At 44.0% G+C, this 21081-nt stretch overlaps 1 protein-coding gene across 8 annotated transcripts in view; it reads right to left on the reverse strand.

The window, feature by feature from the left end:
- Positions 1-12122, reverse strand: part of TLK2 (tousled like kinase 2) — an 83696-nt gene extending 71574 nt beyond the window's left edge. For 3 of the 8 annotated variants that reach the window (XM_084861696.1, XM_084861695.1, XM_084861691.1), the window contains exons 1-2: positions 11645-12122; positions 9790-9875 (exon numbers count right to left, since the gene is read on the reverse strand). Coding sequence is in view for 7 of the 8 variants with exons in the window: in XM_084861695.1 (XP_084717821.1) it covers positions 9790-9870 (81 nt within the window). In the remaining variant the exon portion in view is untranslated. Of the gene's footprint in view, positions 1-9789; positions 9878-11322; positions 11474-11644 lie in introns of those variants that run through there. The other 5 variants (XM_084861690.1, XM_084861689.1, XM_084861694.1 and 2 more) reach the window with 4 other exon arrangements.
- Positions 12123-21081: the final 8959 nt, after the last annotated feature.

Consider the following 21081-nt stretch of genomic DNA (forward strand, 5'->3'; position numbering starts at 1 on the left):
AGAATGCTTATTTTTTTATCTTTCATAGTAGAGAATAAATTTTAAAAATCACTTTAAAAGGTAAAGAAGCACAAGAAAGATTTTTAAAGAAACAAGGAAGATGTAAGCCTAAATATATGTTATTGCATTAAATGTAAATGAACTAAATCTTTCAATTAAAAGACCAGTTTTGAGTGGGCTAAAACAAAAAGCTGGAGTGAACTATCTAGATTAGGGGTGTCGAACTCAATCAGAGAAGGGGCCAAAATCTAAAATCCAGCCTAAATCTCGGGCCGAATGGTTTACTAAACAGTCATAAACTGACAATGTCATAAACTGACAGCGGAGTGCAGTGATGACAGCGCGGTGCGGGCCACATTGCAAGGCCTGGCGGGCTGGATTTGGCCCGCGGGCCTTGTGTTTGACACATGTGATCTAGATATATAAATGGCTGGGCGACCAACCGACTGGTAGTTATGATGTGCAATGACCACCAGGGGAAAGACACTCTGACCAGTAGCTATGGCATGCACTGACCACCAGGGGGAAAACACTCAATGCAGGAGCTGCCGAGCTGCGGTGATTTGGCAGCAGCAGTTCTCGGGTGATGCACCCCGGAACCAGAGAGGAGGGAGCCCAATTCTGGGATGCGTCACCTGAGAACTGCCCTCTTGTAGTCTGGGCCCCCTCAGGGGATGTGAGAGCGCCAGTTTCGTCCGATCCCTGCAGGCCAGGCCGAGGGACCGCACCTGCCAGAGCGACCCCACTCACTCCGCAGATGCCCTTCAAGCCACAGCACCACCCCAGGTGCGGCCGGCCAGGGAGAAATCGTGGGAGGTTGGCTCCAGGGCATGTCCAGCCTGTCTCCCACAGTCCCGCCCTGCTGGCCACCTTCTAATTAATTTCCTTTCAATGTTAACGAATCCATGCACCGGGGCACTAATACCCATATAAGTGACAATGAACACTACTTGCATCTTCCCCCTCAATACTCTTTTCCAGTTCAACAAAGGTTCATTCAATATATACAAGGTACTGAGCATTTGAATAATCAGAGATAAAGATATCCATGTTCTCAAGGAGACAAATGGGAAATAAAAAATGTCTTAAAATAAAACTTATTACCCGTATTTTTCAGACCATAAGACGCACCGGACCATAAGACGCACCAGTTTTTAGAGAAGGGAAATGAAGAAAAAAAGATTCTGAAACAAATAGTGTCCTAAAATATTTTATGTGCATTAAAACCCAACATCACAGTCATAAACACATGTAATCAACCCTGTAAAGTAAACAGCAGCATTTAGAACCATTTAGAACCATTATTAACAAATACAGTCAGCAAAAGACAAAATGTACTGTAAAACACAATAACGAGAGACTTCAGTAATAAATTAGAATAAAGTTGAAGATTTATGGTAAAGGTTCTGCTGAGATCTACAGTACGCCTACCCAGTAGTCAAGCACGGCAACAGAGGGCAGAGAGGAATGATTGGGGGAATAGACGCGGCATTCTTCCGGGCACGGAGTACGGGCCAGCAAGGGGTACAGGCGATGATTACAGTTTGGATTACGCAGTTACCGTACACCGCACCTGGGCTGACATGGAGATATGGCTGCAGCGAGGGCATGGAGGCTGACTATCATACATGGGAACTCCTCTACCACTCGGGGTTTACAGAGCGGGGCAGACACTCTGGGCACGGAGGAATGGACAGTGGCTGCAGCAAGCACACAGAGCCGGGCAAGTAAAAAAACTTTTTTTTTAAAGTATATGTGTAGGCTATATTTGGACCATAAGACGCAGGGACTTTTTCCCCCCACTTCTGGGGGGAAAAAAGTGCGTCTTATGGTCCGAAAAATACGGTAAATATTAATAAGAAAATCCATCTAGATTGGTGAATATATCTTGAAAAGCTATAAAAAAAAAAGAGATAATCTAGATTATGCTTTGAGGAGTAAACTAAAAGTTCATCAGGCAAATAAAAAAGGAAAAGAAGAAGAGACAGTATAAGTCTGTTCATTAATGTTAAAGGTTAGAAGATCAGTCACGGTTTGAGGTAGTAGAGTACAGCAATAGGGGAGTAGATAAGTGATCATAAAGTTGAAAATTTAGGACAGGAATGGGTGGTTAACAAAATACAACATGTCGATGTATTATAGAATTGTGGACTGAATTTATCCACAATTTTATATTCTATAATTTTATTAAGCAATAGCACCCCAATAAATTCCATAAAAAGATGTATTTCTCCATTTTTTATTTAATTTATTTCAATACTATTATGTAGTCTTTAGAATTCTTTCCTATCTTTTGCTGATTTATATATTTGATGCTGATAAAATGCTATGACAATAACATTTTAAATATTTTATTTTCTACCTGTTTGCTACTCATATGCAGTAATACAATTGATTTTTGCTTATTGATCTTATACTGGTGATCTTAGTAGGGATACCAATAATTCCACTGGTTTGTGATTTTTTTTTTTGTATTATTTATCTTTATACTCACATTTGTGAATACTCATTTTTTTCTTACTTTCCAATCCTTATGTCTTTTATTTCTTTTTCTTGTCTTAGGGCATTAACTAGATCTTTCAACACAATGTTGTGTAAATGTGATGATAAATGACCTATGGTTCATTACAGATCTTTAAATATTTCACCATTGTGTATGTTTGCTTTGAATCAGGAGTCAAAAAAATACACCTTGTGAGTCAAATCTAATTGCCATTTGTTTTTGTAAATAAATTTTGCTGGAACACACACACACACACACACACACACACACATACACACAAACACAAATCAGGGCCCTAGCCGGTTTGGTTCAGTGGATAGAGTGTCGGCCCAAGGACTAAAGGGCCTCAGGTTTGATTCCAGTCAAGGACACATGCCTTGGTCTGGACAAGTGCAGAAAGCATGTCTCTCACATTGATGTTTCTCTCTCTCTGCCTCCCCCCCTCCCTTCCACTCTCTCTAAAAATCAATGGAGCCGAAACTGGTTTGGCTCAGTGGATAGAGCATCGGCCCGCGGACTGAAAGGTCCCAGGTTCGATTCCAGTCAAGAGCATGTATCTAGGTGAGGGTGTGTAGGAGGCAGCTGATCGATGTCTCTCATCGATGTTTCTAACTCTCTCTCCCTTTCTCTCTGTGAAAAATCAATAAAATATATTAAAAAATAATAAATAAATAAATAAAAATCAATGGAAAAATATCCTCAGGTGAGGATTAACAACAACAGAAAATTAGGACATGGAGTTTTAATTTTATCCAGTAAGCAATGGCTGCCTTTAAAGCCATGGAGTAAAGAGAAAGATGCAAATTGACCATAAGTTCACGATGCCCACCAACCAATCAGGAGCACGCAAATTAACCCAATAAAGATGGCAGGTTAATTTGCATATATGCAAGCACTGAGAGGAGCGGGATGCTTGCAGGCGGTTCGCAGGTTCGCACCACCGCAGCCGCTCCGGGCCTCTGGGAAACATGGGAAGGTGGAAAAGCAGCTCTGAGCCAGAGCGAAGTCAGAAAGGTGGCTCCTGCCGGAGCGAAGGTGGTGCGGCAGCCAGGGGAAGGAAGGCCCGTGCTTGCACAAATCTTCGTGCATTGGGCCTCTAGTAATATTGACATTTTGTTAGAAATAGAGCTAGTGGCAGTTTACAGAAAGATAAATGTAGTAGGATAGACCAGTCATGAATGAGGAAGATCTGGATTAATGCAGTAGCAGTGGGAGCTGACAAATGCTTAAGAAATTTCATAGAAAGAAGAAATATGAGTTGATACTTGACTATATGTGAAATGAGGGGAGAATTAAAGAAATACTTAAGTGAAAGGGAGAAAATATCATAAAGGCAAACAATAATTTTATCAACAGTTCCTAAAACTCACCATTAAAAATATTTTTCGGCATTTATGCTTATTGAGCATTGTCTATGTATTAAATGCAAAACACCCGTTTTTATTAATTTGAGCCAGAAAGGGAGAAGGAAAGCAGAGAAATGTCAATGTGAAAAACATCGGTCAATTGCCTCCCAAACGTGCCTTGAATAGGGAGCAAACCCAAGTCCCATGGAATGACGTTCCAACCAACGTCAGGAGTTTTTTCCAAAAACTTTATATCCAGTCTTTAGATATAGACCCACTGAGCCACACCACCAGGGCCACACACATATTTTTTAATTATTGACATTGATGAAACACATAACACTAGATATCCATAACTAACACCTCCTAATTGATACAATTAACTAAATGACAGAAAAGATTATCAGATAATTAACCATCTTTTGAGAAGTAAGAAATTTGATCATTTAAAGTAAAAATGTATCGGACTCACAAATTTATAAAACATAGGAAGAGAGATCATTATCTTTAAGAAGATACCCAAAATCTTTTATGTGGTACTACTTAAAAATTTATGGCCTTGCTTTAGGCTCTATAAACTGAAAGTTCTGGTGTCAAAATGAAGTCCCACATTTCATAGCTTCTCATTTTGTTCTTTTCAATACAATCCACATACTGCATAATCCTTTTTATACAATACAACTGAAACCAATGACATGGGTCAAAAAAGTAGGTTACTATGGAGAATCTTTAAAAAAAAAAAAAAAAAAAAGACATCTTAAACATTTTTTTGAACTTAATACATATAAATATATATTGTTGGCAGTCTTTAGATATAGACCCACTGACTGCAGTTCTACACTATCTTACACAAACCACACCCATAATGCCTCATTTACAATTTCCAGTTTCGATTTCTTTAAAAGATGTTTGCCAAGGACCTAAATGAAGAATTCTTACAGGTTAAAAAGAAATTAGGCATATATATATATATATATATATATATATATATATATATATATCACCTTATATTTAGTCTTTCCAAGGTAGTTAACAATATTTTAGAATCAACAATTTTTCATTTTATAATCATATCATCCGTTTACATAATTTTGTATTGTTATATAATTATAATACAAGTGCAAGTTGTCATAAAATGATCCGTGATAAGACTATGATTCAACTTGTGGGAACGATGAAGTGGATATCATATGTCCCATAAAAAGAGAATGAAGGTTTATTGACTGTTACAAAAATCTAAATTCACTTCTTATTACTTTTATTGTACATGGAACAGTAGCTGGCACATAAGTACTGTGTAAGTATTTGCTACTATGCTAGAATTAAAATTCAACTAGGTATAGATAACAGTGCATGCAAAGGTAAAATTCTACCTCCTTTACAGTTTCCAGAATCAGAGACCATCTGTACTTAAATTGTTAAAAGGGAGCATTGCAATGGTCCTCACTGAAAACATAGGAATACAGGGTATAGTCAGTTTCACATTACTGAAAGTGGACTACCCAGTGTTTAAAAGAAGAGATCCTTAAAAAGACGGAGGACAGCTCATCACATATCAGGTCAACAAGAAATAAAAAAGTAGGTTCATAACCGAATTTCACCTTATTACCTCAAAAATGTCAACTGGATGGATACAGGACCTCCTAAAGAGTGGCAGCTAGACTAGAGGAGGAAAGTCTGCTATAGCTTCTTGGTGTACATTAAGCTCCTTTCCTTTACCATAAACTCACTAATGATAGAAAATACCAATCATTTAAACAAAAACCACATAGTGTATCACAAGGTGCATAAACAAATGCCTTTGGTTTACCAGTTATTATAAATTACATATGCTAATAGAAAGAGAAACAAAGTATATACTGCAATATGCAAGTAAGTTTTAAATTTGCAAATAAAAAACCTAAATATAAGTAGAGCAACTGAAATGTAAGTAATAAATATGGTGGGTTGGCCATTTCATTTTAGTGTAGGTTTTGTGATATTTATCTAATTTGTGGATGTAAAAAACTTGAAACAACATGACATAAGATCTATAATAACCGGGAAGTTCAAAGACTGCAGCCACTTAAAACACTCCTGTCGACTAGAGAAGAATCCACAGTGGCACTGAATTTCTTCCTTCTATGGACATCAAAAAGTGCTGAAAATATTATCAACAGTTAGGAGAAACTTGAGACAACCAGGAGGCTGCACCAGTCCCACTAGATGGCACTACCACAGAAAAGTCACTGTGCTCTCCCATTTGGAACCAGGGCTGAAAACTCTCTTGATCTTTGCAAAACTGAAAGCTATCATCAACATAGTGACATCCTTACTGGAAAGTCATGACCCATAATGAGGAATTCAAAACTAGGAGGAGGAGTTTTTTCCAAAACCACCTTTTCCCCTACCATGGCCTCTTCCCAACTCCTATTTCAAATCAATGGTAAGAGATGCAATGTCTTGTAGGCAAAAGAAGTTGTACAAAATGGAGATTTTTCTTTTCCCCTTCCCAACTCTGCAAACTACAAAACAACTTACTTGGGTGTTTTGTTTTGTTTTTTTCTTTAAGTTTCATTGCTATGGGGAGCAAAACACTCTACTTCTAATCTTTGAATAACATTTGATATAATCAATATGCCTACCATAACTGGAAACATCAAAATAACATACAATTGCCTTAGCCAGTTTGGCTCAGTAGCTAGGGTGTTGGCCTGCAACTGAAGGGTCCCCGGTTGGATTCCAGTCAAGGGCATGTACCTTGGTTGCAGGCACATCCCCAATAAGGAGGGGTGCAGGAGGCAGCTGATCGATATTTCTTTTATTTTTTTTTAAAGGCTGTGTTGCCTTTTTTTTTTTTTAAATACATTTTATTGATTTTTTCCAGAGAGGAAGAGAGAGGGATAGAGAGTTAGAAACATCGATGAGAGAGAATCATCGATCAGCTGCCTCTTGCACACCCCCTACTGGGGATGTGTCTACAACCAAGGTTCATGCCCTTGACCAGAATCGAACCCGGGACCTTTTAGTCCTCAGGCTGCCGCTCTATCCACTGAGCCAAACCCGTTTTGGCTGATCGATGTTTCTCTCTCATCAATGTTTCTAACTCTCTATCCCTCTTCCTTCCTCTCTATAAAAATTCAATAAAATAATTTTTTTTTAAATTAGCATACAATTAATACCATAAAAACACTTGGATATAAATGAACTTCTTTTTCTATATATTAAAGGTAGAGCTTCCTATTAAACGTAGCATCAGATTAAGTTTTTTGACAACTTAATTACACAATGTTAAGCTGGCCCTGGGTAGCAATATTCGGTGTCACTCATTCTCACTACTTATGCTTTACCCCATCAAAAAGATTCTTGGCCGAAACCGGTTTGGCTCAGTGGTAGAGGTCTGCAGACTGAAGGATCCCGGGTTCGATTCTGCTCAAGGGCATGTACCTTGGTTGCGGGCACATCCCCAGTAGGGGGTGTGCAAGAGGCAGCTGGTCGATGTTTCTCTCTCATCGACGTTTCTAGCTCTCTATCTCTCTCCCTTCTTCTCTGTAAAAAGTCAATAAAATATATTAAAAAAAAAAAAAAAAGATTCTTGGATATAGCTGTTGTGAACCAAAAAACAGAAGGAAGAAAAGTGTCCTAACAACAAAGCCCAATGAGTTTACGTACAATTGGAATAGAGACTTGCTTTTACTCAGGAGGTGACTACTGCATACTGGGCAAATGGAACAGACAGATTTGGATATGAGCCTTCTACTGAACTCCACAGTTAAAAGACACATCAAAGGTCATTTATTAGATAATCAACTGAATCAGAGATCAATGTAATATTTAAATGTAGTGTCCCCTTTCAGTTGAGTCTACTTTGCCTAAATGAGTGTTTACATTTATACATGTAACTTCAATGTATATCAACAGTCAGGAGTATAGACCTACAAAGTGCCACAAAAGTCAGTTACTAAAATGGCAAAAAAAAAAACACACCAAGAACTACAAAAGGTGCCGAAACCGGTTTGGCTCAGCGGTAGAGCGTTGGTCTGCGGACTGAAAGGTCCCAGGTTCGTTTCCGGTCAAGGGCATGTACATTGGTTGCGGGCATATCCCTGGTAGGGGGTGTGCAAGAGGCAGCTGGTCGATGTTTCTCTCTCATCGACGTTTCTAGCTATCTCTCTCCCTTCCTCTCTGTAAAAGATCAATAAAATATATTTTTTTTAAAAACCAAAAAACTACTAAATGTGTGCTCCCATAGCACCAGGTCACAGCTCTAATAGATCTCTAATCCTAGTATTATCTCTCTTCACAATGGAGGTGTCATTCCTAACAACCTGTACAATGCCCAGTATGCAATAGGCACTAAATATCTTTTCAATGAACAGAAGCTATCAAGCTATTCCAGCTCACCAAAACTATGAGATCCATCAAAACAGCAGGTTTTTTTCAACTAAACCTAGACAAGTAACTTCTTTTTTTATACTGACTTTGAGAGAGAGAGGAAGGGAGAGAAAGAGAGAGAAAGAAAGAGGAACATCGACTGGCTGCCTCCTACAGGCCTCCTATTGGGGATCAAGCTCCCAACCCAGGCCATGTGCCCTGATAGAAATTGAACCAGCAACCTTTAGGTGCACAGGGCAATGCCCAACCAACTGAGCCACATGGGCCAGGGTGACAAAAAAATTATTTAAGAAGCCACTAACCAAAGAATGAGATGAATATCTAGGTCACCATCCTATCCTATATAATAAAATCCTAATTTGCAAATTGACCCAACAGCAGAACGACTGGCTGCTATGATGCGCACTGACCACCAGGGGGCAGATGTTAGATGCAAGAGCTGCCCCCACGTGGTCAGTGTGCTCCCCACAGCTGGAGCAGCGCTAAGCCAGAAGCCAGGCTCATCCCTGGCTAACACAACAGCAGTGGAGGGAGCCTTCCCTGCCTCCATGGCAGCACTAAGGATAGGCGAGCCAAAAGCCAAAAGGTAAGAAGCAAGCAGGAGGGCGGCTAGGAGCGAGGGGTCCCAGATTGCAAGAGGGATGTGCGACTGCCAATCGGGCCTAAACTGGCAGTCGGACACCCCCAGAGGAGTCCCGGATTGCGAGAAGGCGCAGGCCAGGCTGAGGGACCTACTCCCTACCCCGCACAAATTTTGTGCATCGGGCCTCTAGTGAGAAATAAGATTTATTGAAAAGCACATAAAGAAATGTACCACATGAAGTCAAGGATCAAAAATTCACAAGTCCCAAGCCCAAGTAATGCAATAATTTTGGAATGGTGAAGCTTTTAAATAACACATCATAAGTATATTTTACATATTGTAGTAAAACCATCCTACAAGAGCAGAGAGGTGAAATAGCAGGTACATAGGTCGCACAAAAAGCCATAACACTGTTTAATTTAACATCTGCCCATTAATGGGGACTTGATTTTATTTTATACTCCCAGAATAAAAATAGTGAACAGGAAGGAAAAATAGAAGAGAGAAATCAGCCTAGGGATGCAAACAGAAGGAATCTGCTGAACTGCAGATTTGGAGAACTGACAGACTTAGCAGAGACAGACTTTTCAAAACTCTACCATACCATATAACTACTAAAAACTCCAATGTAATGAAGCTATACCTCTACCTTTTAATTAACAGTTTTTTTTCTAGGTGGCTGAGGAGTTTTGAAAAAATATGGCATAGAATATATATCCGGTTAGTACCCTTGTGACAAGACCATGAGAAACCTCTTTCATATTGTAGGGTTAAAAAACCAGCATACACTCACATAGAGAATACGTTCAAATACACTGCTGAATGGCTGGAATGACTGGTAGGATTTAAAAGTTCATTGGTCCCTGAACCAAATCTTCTCCTCTACAATGTAACAGTATGGTCCATCAAAACTGCCCTTAACCGGGTTTTGAATGTGTTTAAATTAGACTTCGCACGGTGTTCATGGTCATCATTTTACTCACCTTACTAACACCAACTCCAGTAAACCTGGCCTCTAATAATTCCTGCCGTCGGGGGTCCAGGCTATGCAATTCTTCCATCATTTCTACTGAAAAAGAAAAAAGTAGGTTGTGAGACCATAAAAACTAAAACGTTAGTTCACTGAATGGTCACACACAGATAAACCTCAAGTAAATATATCATATGTTATAAGTTACAATGTGCTGTATCAAATAGTAACACCGGGTTATAATGTGACTCAGAAATTCTCTTCTGAGGGCCACTTCTCTTATTCTGATTTTATTTAACAGCAAATAACCCTCAAACCCTTCATATCATCTCTGTAAAAGTTAAGCTAGGGCTACCTCGCAAAAAAAAAAAAAAAAATAGTCCTTTTTTTCAACCTCCAAATTTAGCTAAGCATTTTTGAATATTGCTTTCCGAAACACAGAGGAACTAGTTCTTAAACTAAAAATATGAATCATTAATAATTTCATAATAATATAGCATGAATCAGAGGCTACAAATAAATTCAAATAACGCTATTATACAGCTCCTTTCTCGGAAGAGCTCACAGCAGCTCATAAAAAAAAAAAAAGGAACTATTTTAAAATTAATAGAGAACCGATGGTAAAACCATCAACCTGCATTCACTGAGGAAATTAGTATAGCTCCAGAACCATCCCTTTTCAAATCTTTTTCTGACCACTCCCTGGAGCAGGAGGTTTCTCTAGACATCTGCTTTTAGCACTCCTTCCAAGCAGGGAGGGGCAGGAGGACACCATTTTTAAACTCCTTCCACGACCAATTAACGCACAGGCTACTTTCATCAAATATGTCCATCCTTTGCAAGGGAGCAGTTCTTGCAGAACCCACTGGAAACCTCTCTGGAAAAGGAGCATAAACCATTACACTGAACCCCTTTGAACGTATTATTAAATACTTATTGGAACGACTGTCATGATTTAAAAGTTCACTGAAAACATGAATTAAACATTCTCTCCTGCAATCTAGCAACTCCACAATCTCCAGTAACCCTCCAAGTCTTCCAGTTTCATTTCCCTTCCTGGATTGAGAGCCTGGGGCCAAGGGGAATGAGGGGGTGACACGTTATAAAGTTTCACCCACATATACGTGCAAGTGCAGGTCACCGAGGGAACGGGAAATTCTCGGAGGGGCAGGCAGGCATTTTTTAAACAGGAAAAGCACGTAGGAACACGAAGAAGGAGTGTTTCCCCCGAGTGGCCTTCCTCGCGTGTCGCCCTGCCCTGATCGAGGCCGGAATGGCAGAGGTTGCAGCCTCCGTCAAGCCACAGGGTCTCTCCCAACATTTCCTAAGCCTCCGCTCCCAGGCCTGGCCAGGAAAATGACACCCCAGCAGTTATTCCATTTAATGTCAACTCATGTGGAGGAAACAGCCACTCCGTCTCATGCCGGCGGGGCCTGGGACTGGGATCCTCCCTGCAGCTCAGAGCCGGGAAGCAGGACTGATGGGGCCTGGTCCCGGCGCCCCTCGCCTCCAGCCGGCTCCAAACTTTCCCCAACTCCAGGCCCACCTGTCACGGAGGGAGGGCGGGCCGGCTCCCGGGGGCGCCCGGGAGGCTGCCGGGGCCTCCAGCTGCCGGGGCGCCCCCCTCTGCCGGCCGGGCGCCCGACCCTCCGCCAGGCCAGGGCCGCCCGGGCCTCCCCCATCTTCCGCCCGGCCCCTCGGCGACCCGCAGCCCTCGGGGAGCCCCTCCCGCTTCAGCGCCGAGGAGCTGGGGCCCGGCCCCGGCCCCGGGGTGGGCCCGGGCCGCAGCCCCCTCAGCCGAGGGGGTCCCCCGGACGGTTAGTGCCCCAGGCCCGGCGCCCTCCCCTGCCTGGGGCTCAGCCTCTCACCTGCCGCCGCCGCCGCCGCCGCTCCACGCTCCTCCAGGGAGGGGCCCCGACCCGACCCGGCTGCAGATCGCTCTGCTCTCCCCCTGGGCAGGCCCGGGGCGGAGCCGGGGCCTCTCCTGAGCGCCGCAACCCCCGCCCGGGCAGCCGCCGCCGGCGCCGGGCTCCACGAGAGGGCGGGCGGGGGAGGGGGGCCGCGGAGGCCGCAGATCCCCGGGCTCGCGTACAGAGCCAGGCGCCCGACGCGGGCCCGGGCCCGGGCGGCAGCGGGGGTTGCGGGACCGGCCTCCCGGCTCCGGACAAAGGCCAAGGAAGGCGCAGGAGGGCCCGGGCCGGGCCGGGAGGTGGGGACCCGCGCGGCGGGGGGCCACTCGGGTGCGGCGCGGGGGGCGGGGGGGTGTCGGAACCGCTGGTACCCGGGACCCGCCTCCGGCCCCTTAATCCGGATCGGTTCGGTCCGGATTAGTAGTGATCGGTGTAAACACACTAGTGAAACCGCGTATTTCCTCGCGAGATTTGCACGGCGGGGAAGCAGGGGGGGTCCTGGGGGGGTGGGTAAGGGGAAGAGCCGGCAGTGGGGGAGGAGACGAGGAAGGTGTGTGTGGGGGGGGTCCCCGTGCCCCGGCGCCCCGCCTCCTCCAATCAGCGGCCGGGCTGGCGGGCAGGGGTTAACCAGGGGACCCCGCGCGGGCGGAGCAGGCCGCGCCTCGCCGGGCGGCTGAGGGCGGGCTGCCGCACGAGGGGCGGTCGGGCCGCGGGCGGCCGGAGTCCCGGACCTCGGCCGCTTCGGTGGAACCGGCCCCGCCCCGGCCCGGGCCAGGGCGGCAGGGCCAGAGCCCTGGACCACGGACTGGCGCTGGAGGGGCCGGCGCTTCCCGGATCCGCCTCGCCGAGCCCGCACCCACCTACTCCCAGGTCTCCACGAGTTGGGATGAGAAGTGGTGCGGCTCTGCCCGGGATGGGTTTTAGAGGAAGAGAGCCGGTGGACCCCGCCCGAACTTCTCCGGAGATGCCCCGTTAGTGAGTTCGCTGTGCCCTCCGTGTTCGCTGGCTCCCACTCCCCAAAGCGATCGCCCAGGTGCAGAAATTCATTTGCCGTCCTGGAACGTGGGCAGCGGCACTTTCCCTCCGCATGCCGGGTTGGCAGGGTGCCTCCAGGGGCTAACGATGCCCTGGAATCAAGGCTGAGTCCCCACCCACACCAGGATGTTGTCCTCCAGAGGGGAGGGGGCAATGCCCCAAAGACACACTCCACGGGCACCCCTGGGGAGGTTCCATTTCAACTTCTGATTAAAAACACCGCCCTCTTGGATAGTTAGGAGGGTCGGAGGGTAAGTGTTAGGACGGAAAAAACAGGCCTGCCCTTCACAGAATGTCTGCTGAGGAATGAGAACTATGAAAGGGTGAGCTCCTGTGCACAGCAGACCCTGCAGCAAGGAGGGCTCCTGTGCAGGAAAAGGCTCCCACTCTGATTACCCAGCACCAAAGAAATAAAGCATATTGTCCACCGAGTCCTATGAGCCAGGACACTGACTTCAATACAAACACCCCACTTTGGTTTCCTCTAATGCTTCCTTAGTCAGTTATCTGGAGATGACTTAAGGACTACGAGCGAATCACAAGACATTAGACATTGAACAACAGTCTTGAACTTTCCCAGAGGGTAGGCAAATACTTCAAGTGGAGTTTCTGCCATTTTTTCTTCCTGTTACTTTGTAATTCTTCCATATTTTAACAGAACACTGACCTGCGGAAAGGGCAAAGGATGACAATTTCCTTTCTGTGGTGCAACCTTCCAAGCCCTTGGGCAAACTCTAGCACTGTGGAAAAACTCCATAAACCACGTCACCTGGTTCCAGCTCCAAGCCAAGCTGGGACGTGCAAGTGTATATTTCCAAAGACACGTCTTGGATGGGGATGGAGAAAGTTGGGGACAAATGGCAGGAAAATAGGGCAAAATGAGGGACTACCAAGAAAACAGGAGAACCAAGAAGCTGATAATGGACATATGACTTGCCTTACACCCCACAAAAGAAAAGCAAATGAGCCAACCTTTTTCATTATAGTGAGTGATCAAAAAAGCTAAGTCCTGCCCTAGCCAGTTTGGTTCAGTAGGTAGAGCATTGGCCTGTGGACTGAAGTGTCCCGGGTTCAATTCCGGTCAAGAGCATGTATCTAGGTTGCATCCATCCCTGTGCTGTTCTGGGCGGGTGCAGGAGGCAAGCAATAGGGGTGTGTGTGTGTGTGTGTGTGTGTGTGTGTGTGTTTCCCCTTCCCTTCCACTCTCTCTAAAGTCAATGGAAAAAATATCCTTGGGTGAGGATTAATAAACAAGAAAAGAAATTTACCGTAAGTCCTTAAAAGGACACTGGAAAGTCTTAAATGAGGAGAGAAAAATTTAAGGGAAGAGCACAGCTGAGTTTCAGCCCAGTTCTTCCATGGACAAGCTGAATGGGCCTGTGACCTAACTTTTTCAAGTTTTGCCAACCTCACCTGTGAAGGAGGGGTTTACACTAGAGGATTTCCAAAGGCAGTTCCAAGTCTGAAAGGCCATTATTCCATTTTTAAACTTATTTAAAATAATTGAAACAATGGGAAAGGTAAGATTTTTAGCTTATCTTTTCCTGGTGCATTTTTCTCTGCTTGTTAAAGAAGTTAACACTGTCATAGACCTATTCACAGCCCCACTCTAAATTTAACACGCATCCCAATAGGAATTAGTGTAGGAATTTAATGAATTTGCTTACCACAAAGACTGGTACTCCTATTTATAGGCACCATGTAAATGAAAGTGTCAAATATCAACAGTAAGGAAAAAAACAGATTACAGGGTTCACCCTTTCCCAGAGAAAGATGGATAATTTCAAAATAAAGTCTGTTGTCAAATGGTTCCTCTTACAATGTGATTTAGCCTTGGGTTCATGAACCCATTTGTTTAAAGTGTGTTTACTCACATGGCAACTTCAAGGACTCAACTTGTCATGAACTGGCAAATGGTGACATGCCACATGCAAAGGCCCAATCCTCATCAACTGCAGAAGGCTCAGCCTGGATCCAATTAGATGTGCACACTGGCCATCCAGTCTTTTTTGCCTTTACGGGTGGACATGACAAGTCCTCTGGATTCATGTTCAAATTCCCAGAGAGAACCCTGGAGCTGGTAGACATGCCTCAGACTAGTTAAGGTGATCCCCAAGGTGTGCTTTGTAGGCCTTGACCGGTTAACATGCTTTCTTTTTTTTTTTACTTTTTTTACTTTTTTTTATTATTAAGGTATTATATGTGTACATAACTTTCCATTGCCCCCCCCCCACGCTCATTCGTGCCCCCCCATAATATTATACTGGTCCTTGGAAAACTCTGGGTTAAAGTGGAATTCTTTAAGTACTAGTTAGGTCCTAAAATGTATAATGTGCATATGGCAATCTCCAGGAGGGGGACTGGGGTATTGAATGTTTTCCTACTTGATTTTGGAACCACCACCTTAGTTCTTGGTTGGTTGGTTGGTTGGTTAGATGTTTCAGGTACTCATGGGAGTTATTTTAAGGAAGACATTGGGTGAAACTTGAGTAGTTTAATTCCCTTTTAAAAATATATATATATATATTTTATTGATTTTTTTACAGAGAGGATGGGAGAGGGAGAGTCAGAAACATCGATGAGAGAATCATCGACCAACTGTCTCCTGCACACACACACCCCTACTGGGGATGTGCCCGCAACCAATGTATATGCCCTTGACCGGAATCAAACCTGGGACCTTTCAGTCCACAGACCAACGCTCTATCCACTGAGCCAAACCGGTTTCGGCAGTTTAACTCCCTTTTGCTAATCCACATACACCACACTAATGATTGTCCAGTATTTCTTGAATGTTTCATTAATATACACCATCAACGAAAAGATCCTGGAATTTGATACTGAGCAAATTGACAGTGCTCAGAAATTGTTTTGTTTTTTTAAGAGGAAGAAAGAGGGAGAGAGAGATGGAAACATCAATGATGAGAGAGAATCACTGATTGGCTGCCTCTTGCACACCCCCACTAGGAATGGAGCCCGCACTATGTGCCCTGACCAGGAATCGAACGATAACCTCCTGATTCAGAGGTCCACACTCAATCACTGAGCTACACCAGCCGGGCAGTGCTCAGAAATCTTAACTCTTTCTTTTTAAAAAAAAAATGTTTTTATTGATTTCAAAGAGGGGGAGAGAGATAGAAATATCAATGATGAGAGAAAAATCAGTTGTTGGCCTAGAAAGGAACTCACTACAGACTGATTCATTTGCCTCTCAGCATAACCATTATGGCTTGACTCAGTTTCGGTCCTTATAAGGGAATTCCTTGTATCACATGATCTAACGCATCTAGGGGAAATAATGAACAACATAAATTGATGAACAGAAATAGACCTGGAGACAAAGAAGCAGCGATCAGACTATCAAACCTCAGAGGGAAGGTAGGGGAGGGAAGAGGCAAAGAGAAGAGATCAACCAAAGGACTTGTGTGCATGCATATAAGCCTAACCAGAGGTCATGGACAACAGGGGATGGGCATACGTGGAGAGGGGTTTGGGATGGGAATGGGGGGGATAAGGACAATTATGTGATACCATAATAAATAAATTTTAAAAATATATATTTTTATTGATTTCAAAAGGGGGAGAGAGATAGAAATATCAATGATGAGAGAAAAATCAGTGATCGGCTGCCTCCTGCACTCCCCACACTGGTGATCGAGCCTGAAACCTGGGCATGTGCCCTGACTGGGAATTGAACCAGGACCCTTCAGTCTGCAGGCCAATGCTTCATCCATAGAGCCAAACCAACTATGGCTTAACTCCTTTTCTAAAGGAGCCTGCAGGTGGTGGAGGTAAGAGGATAAACTTCCCAGTCAAGGTCCTTAGTTGCTTTTGTTTTGTTTTTTTAATCCTCACTCAGGGATATTTTCCCACTGATTTGAAGAGAGAGGGAAAAACAAAGAGAAACATCGATGTGAGAGCAACACATCGGTTGGTTGCCTCCTGCACGAGCCCAGACCAGGGGCTGGGTCAGGGAGGAACCTGCAGCCGAGATACGTGGCCTTGACTGGAACCCAAAATGAGACCCTTCAGTCTGCAGATCGATGCTCTAAGCTCTGAGCCAAAATGGCTAGGGCAAGGTCCTTGGTTTTAATCTTGACCCTGCCTCTCACCAACTGTGTCCCCTTAAGCAAGATATTTAACTTCTCTAAGCCTCAGTTTCTCTATCCATAAAATGATGTTCAAACCTTACAGGACTGTGCAGGATTAAATGAGATAATACATCATCTTGAAAGAGTAATTCCTGAATAAATGGTCCCCAAACTTCACACTTCTGCCAAGGATTTATACATTTGTCATTAGATTGACTTACAGAGTTTAACTCCAGAAGCCAGGCTGCCAATGTCTTTTAGTGGTACTGTTTTCTTCAGAACAGAGAAAGGACTTGATGTGTTGTTAATAAAGACATTTGTTGAGGGGAGGAGAGAAAAACTTAAAATTTGCCTGGCCTGTTCTTCCTCTGCCCTGAGAATAGAAGGTTTCTAGTCGTTTGAAGAAAAAGGAAGTTAGCCTGGGGCGGAGGGTGGGGCGTGCTAGAAGGGATCAATGGAGGAAAAAGGAGGACATATGTAATACTTTCAACAATGAAGATTTAATTTAAAAAATACATAAAAGGACCCTCAAACTTTAAAAAGAAAAGAAAAAGGAATTCGGCAAAGGCAATATTTCCATTATAATTTCTGGGCAGAAAAGTATAGAACATTAGCATATTTGTGATCAGACAGAACTAGGTCCCAGTCTTGTCTCTTCAACCGCTCAGGTACCTCATCTGAAAACTGTGGCCTGCATACATAATTCCATGAGTGGCTTTAGTTAAAATAGAAATAATGATGGCAAACGCCTTATGACCTGACATCTGTAGGCATTTAGTCAATGATATTTCTACTCTCCTCCCATTCCTAACAAAATGGAAAAGTGTCGGTTTGTCATGAAAGTACACTACAGATTTAAAAAATTCAGATCTAAGTCTCTGTTTTTCATATCCTCCTACTGCCCAACTTGCTTCAGAAACCCTTCCTGAGCAAGTCTCCTTGACACAGTTTGCTTTATCCAGTCATGCGTTCTGCGTAGCCCACTGATACTGGAACAATCCTCTTTGTTCTCCTGAGGAGCATCTCCCTTCTCTAATTTTCTGTTCCAACTCCTTCCCCAAATGTCACTTAAAAAAATTTTTTTTTATTTGAGAGAAAGACATCAACTCATTGTTCCACTTATCAATGCATTTGTTGGTTAATTTTTTTATTTTTAAAATATATTTTGTTGATTTTTTTTTTTTTTTTTTTTTTTTTTTACAGAGAGGAAGAGAGAGGGATAGAGAGTTAGAAACATCGATGAGAGAGAATCATCGATCAGCTGCCTCTTGCACACCCCCCACCAGGGATGTGCCTGCAACCAAGGTACATGCCATTGACTGGAATCCAATGCAGGACCCTTCAGTCTGCAGGCCGACGCTCTATCCACTGAGCCAAACAGGTTGGTTAATTTTTGTATGTGCCCTGATCAGGGATTTAACTTGAAACCCTGGAGCATTGGGACAATGCTCCCACCGACTGAGCTGTCTTTCCCCTACATTGTGTGCTCCTTCTTTCCAGCAGCTAAAATGTGAAATAGACAAACAGAGGGGCAAAACAGAATAAAAGCCACTGAAATGTAACACAAGCCCCCTCCCCTTAACTATTGAATTCGACATATTGGTCTTTCTGAGGAAGAAAACTTTAAGATAAGAAACAACAGCAGACATACTCTTTTGGGGATACTGATTAAAATCTCAGTCCTTTCATTGACTTTTCATATTCAGTAACCAACCTTCAGACGAAATGACCCAGGTCATGAGGTAAAGGGGGCCCAAGCCTTGTGCCCACAGAGAAAAGAGAAGGGGATCACTGGTTGGAGGCAGGAGCTTGGGGATGGTCAGCCCAGAAAGGCATGTCAGAATATTGGTGTGTTTTTGTATAGCCTCTGAGCTAAGAATGAGTTTCACATTTTTAAATGCTTGAAAGACAAGCAAAAATATATAAAATTTTAATGTTGGTGTCCATAAATAAAGTTTCGTTAAGACCAACCTCACTAATCCTTTACATATTGTCTGTGGCTGCTTTTGCACTCCAGTGGCAGAACTGAGTAGGTCTGAAAGGCCGGCAAAGCCTAAAACATTTACTGTCTGGCTCTTTACAGAAAAAGTTTGTTGACCTCCAATCTAGACCAGGGCTTTTCAAATTGTAAGGAGCATATGTATCCCTTGGGCATCTTGCCAAAATGCAGGTTCTGGTTCAGTAAGTTGAGTGGGGCTTGAGATTCTGCAATTCCAAAATCTCCCAGGTGCTGCTGCTGCTGCTTTGCAGACCATACTGGGTAACAAGGCTCTGAAAGGCTCGTGTGCTACATCAGGGTTTTTTGTGAATGATTTCTAAGTAAACAAATCTTAGAAAATATGAACAGTTGGAGTGTAACCCATGATAATAACCTCAAAAGGATTTCCCATGTTCTTTGGGTGTCATGTGACAGCCTGTATGGTCGTGGACATGGATCTGTGGGCAATCCCCCTCAGCCTAAAGGGGTTGCAAGCCCCACAGCACTCCTGTGATGTGGTGCTTCCTGTTATTTGCCCTAAACTCAGCCGTCCTACTACAGAAGGGCCTTCTTTGTCCTGGTATTCAGGATTTGGGAAAGAAGACTGAGCTCACCTTGTCCAAATTAGTCTTAATTTTTTTTCAACTTCAGGTAAGCCCCCTCTCAGCTCTTTCTTAAGTGACCAGTGCTTCTCAGGGTGGCAAACCCTTGAGGAGGCAGCCTGGGTTCAAATCCCAGCCCCGGAGGTACATGATCTAAGACCTAGAGATGCATAACTTCTCGTGCCTCAATTTCCTCATCTGTGCAGTAGAGGTAATGTATATAAAGCACTTGGCATACTGCCGGATTCTTGGCAGGTGCCTCCAACCTGAAAGCATCTCAAAACTTAACACATCCTAAACCTGCTCCCTTCCCAAAGCTGACACATGTTAGCAAATGTCAATCCCGCTATTTTATTATTTAGACCAAAGACCTTGAAATTGTTCTCTCTTCCACTTCCATTGTGAGTTCCTCCACTCCAGCTTCACCACCTGCTCCCACCCAGGGCCTTTGTACTTACTCCCCCTCCACCTGGAACCCTCCGCAGCACATGCCCAGCTGGGCATGGCCACGTGTTTACACTGCATGGACTACGTCCTGCCTTCTATGTACGTGTGATGATAATGTGGAGCTGGCAAGTAGCTGCCTTTCCATGACAGAGTGAGAAGGACCTTCAGGCTCTCTCAGGAGACGCCACGCTAGGCTTTTGAGTAGAAGGAAGTGAGGAGGGCGTTTTAAAAAGGCGTGGAGCCCAAAATGAAATCCTCACTCTCCTATGCATGCTAATGGGATAAACGGACAATAAACACTTAATTACACGTCATAGGTAATGACTGCCATGAAAACATAGAAAACAGGTTACATGGGTAGAGTGCTAGATCCCAGTGGCAGTGTGGATGCTACTTTATATGGGGAATTAGGTCAGGGACAGCTGTTCTCTGATAATGTAACACCTAAGCAGGCATTTAAATGAAATGAGGGTGCAGCCCGGCTGGTGTGGCTCAGTGGTTGAGCATTGACCTATGAACAGTTCTATTCCCGGATCAGGGCACATGCCCAGGTTGTGGACTCAATCCCCAGTGGAGAGTGTAAAGGAGGCAGCCAATCAGTGATTCTCTCTCATCATTGATTTCTCTCTCTCTCTCTCTCTCTCTCTCTCTCTCTCTCTCTCTCTCTCTCTCTCTCTTCTCTCCTCTGAAATCAATTTAAAAAAATTTGTTAATGAAATGAAGGTGCAAACCCTGTCAGGGGGAAGAGCATTCCAAGCAGAACAGTGAGTGGAAATGCCATGGGGCCAGAACTTGGATGATTTGCAGCAGTTTGGGGCCTTCGGGGCCTTCTGGGCTTTGTGTGATAGCGTGAGAACGCTGCCTGCTGCTGCGTGCACACACAGGGAGCCCCCAGCTTCACCAGGGCTTGACAGAGCAAGGCACTTCCTGCTGTAGTGAGTTTCGATGTCTTGAGCCTGTGTTTAATGGCTAATCCCAAAGGAAAGGGATTATAACAAAAAGCACTTATTGAGCATTTATGTGGCAGGCACTGGAATAAAAGCATGTTCATTATCACATTTAATCCTTTCAACCTTGAGGGAGGCCCACCTTACAGATGAAGTCGAGAGGAGGGATGAAATCTCTAGTCACGGCTCTTGGGCAGCTGAAAGCGGAATCCTTTCAAAGATGGTCTGGTTCTAGAGCCTGTGCTGCTGGCTCCCTTCTCTGCTGAATTTCAAGCCATATCATGTGCACATGGTA

This window comes from Pipistrellus hanaki, assembly GCF_964339955.1.
Source record: "Pipistrellus hanaki genome assembly, chromosome: 16".
NCBI classification, from domain to species: Eukaryota; Metazoa; Chordata; class Mammalia; order Chiroptera; family Vespertilionidae; genus Pipistrellus; species Pipistrellus hanaki.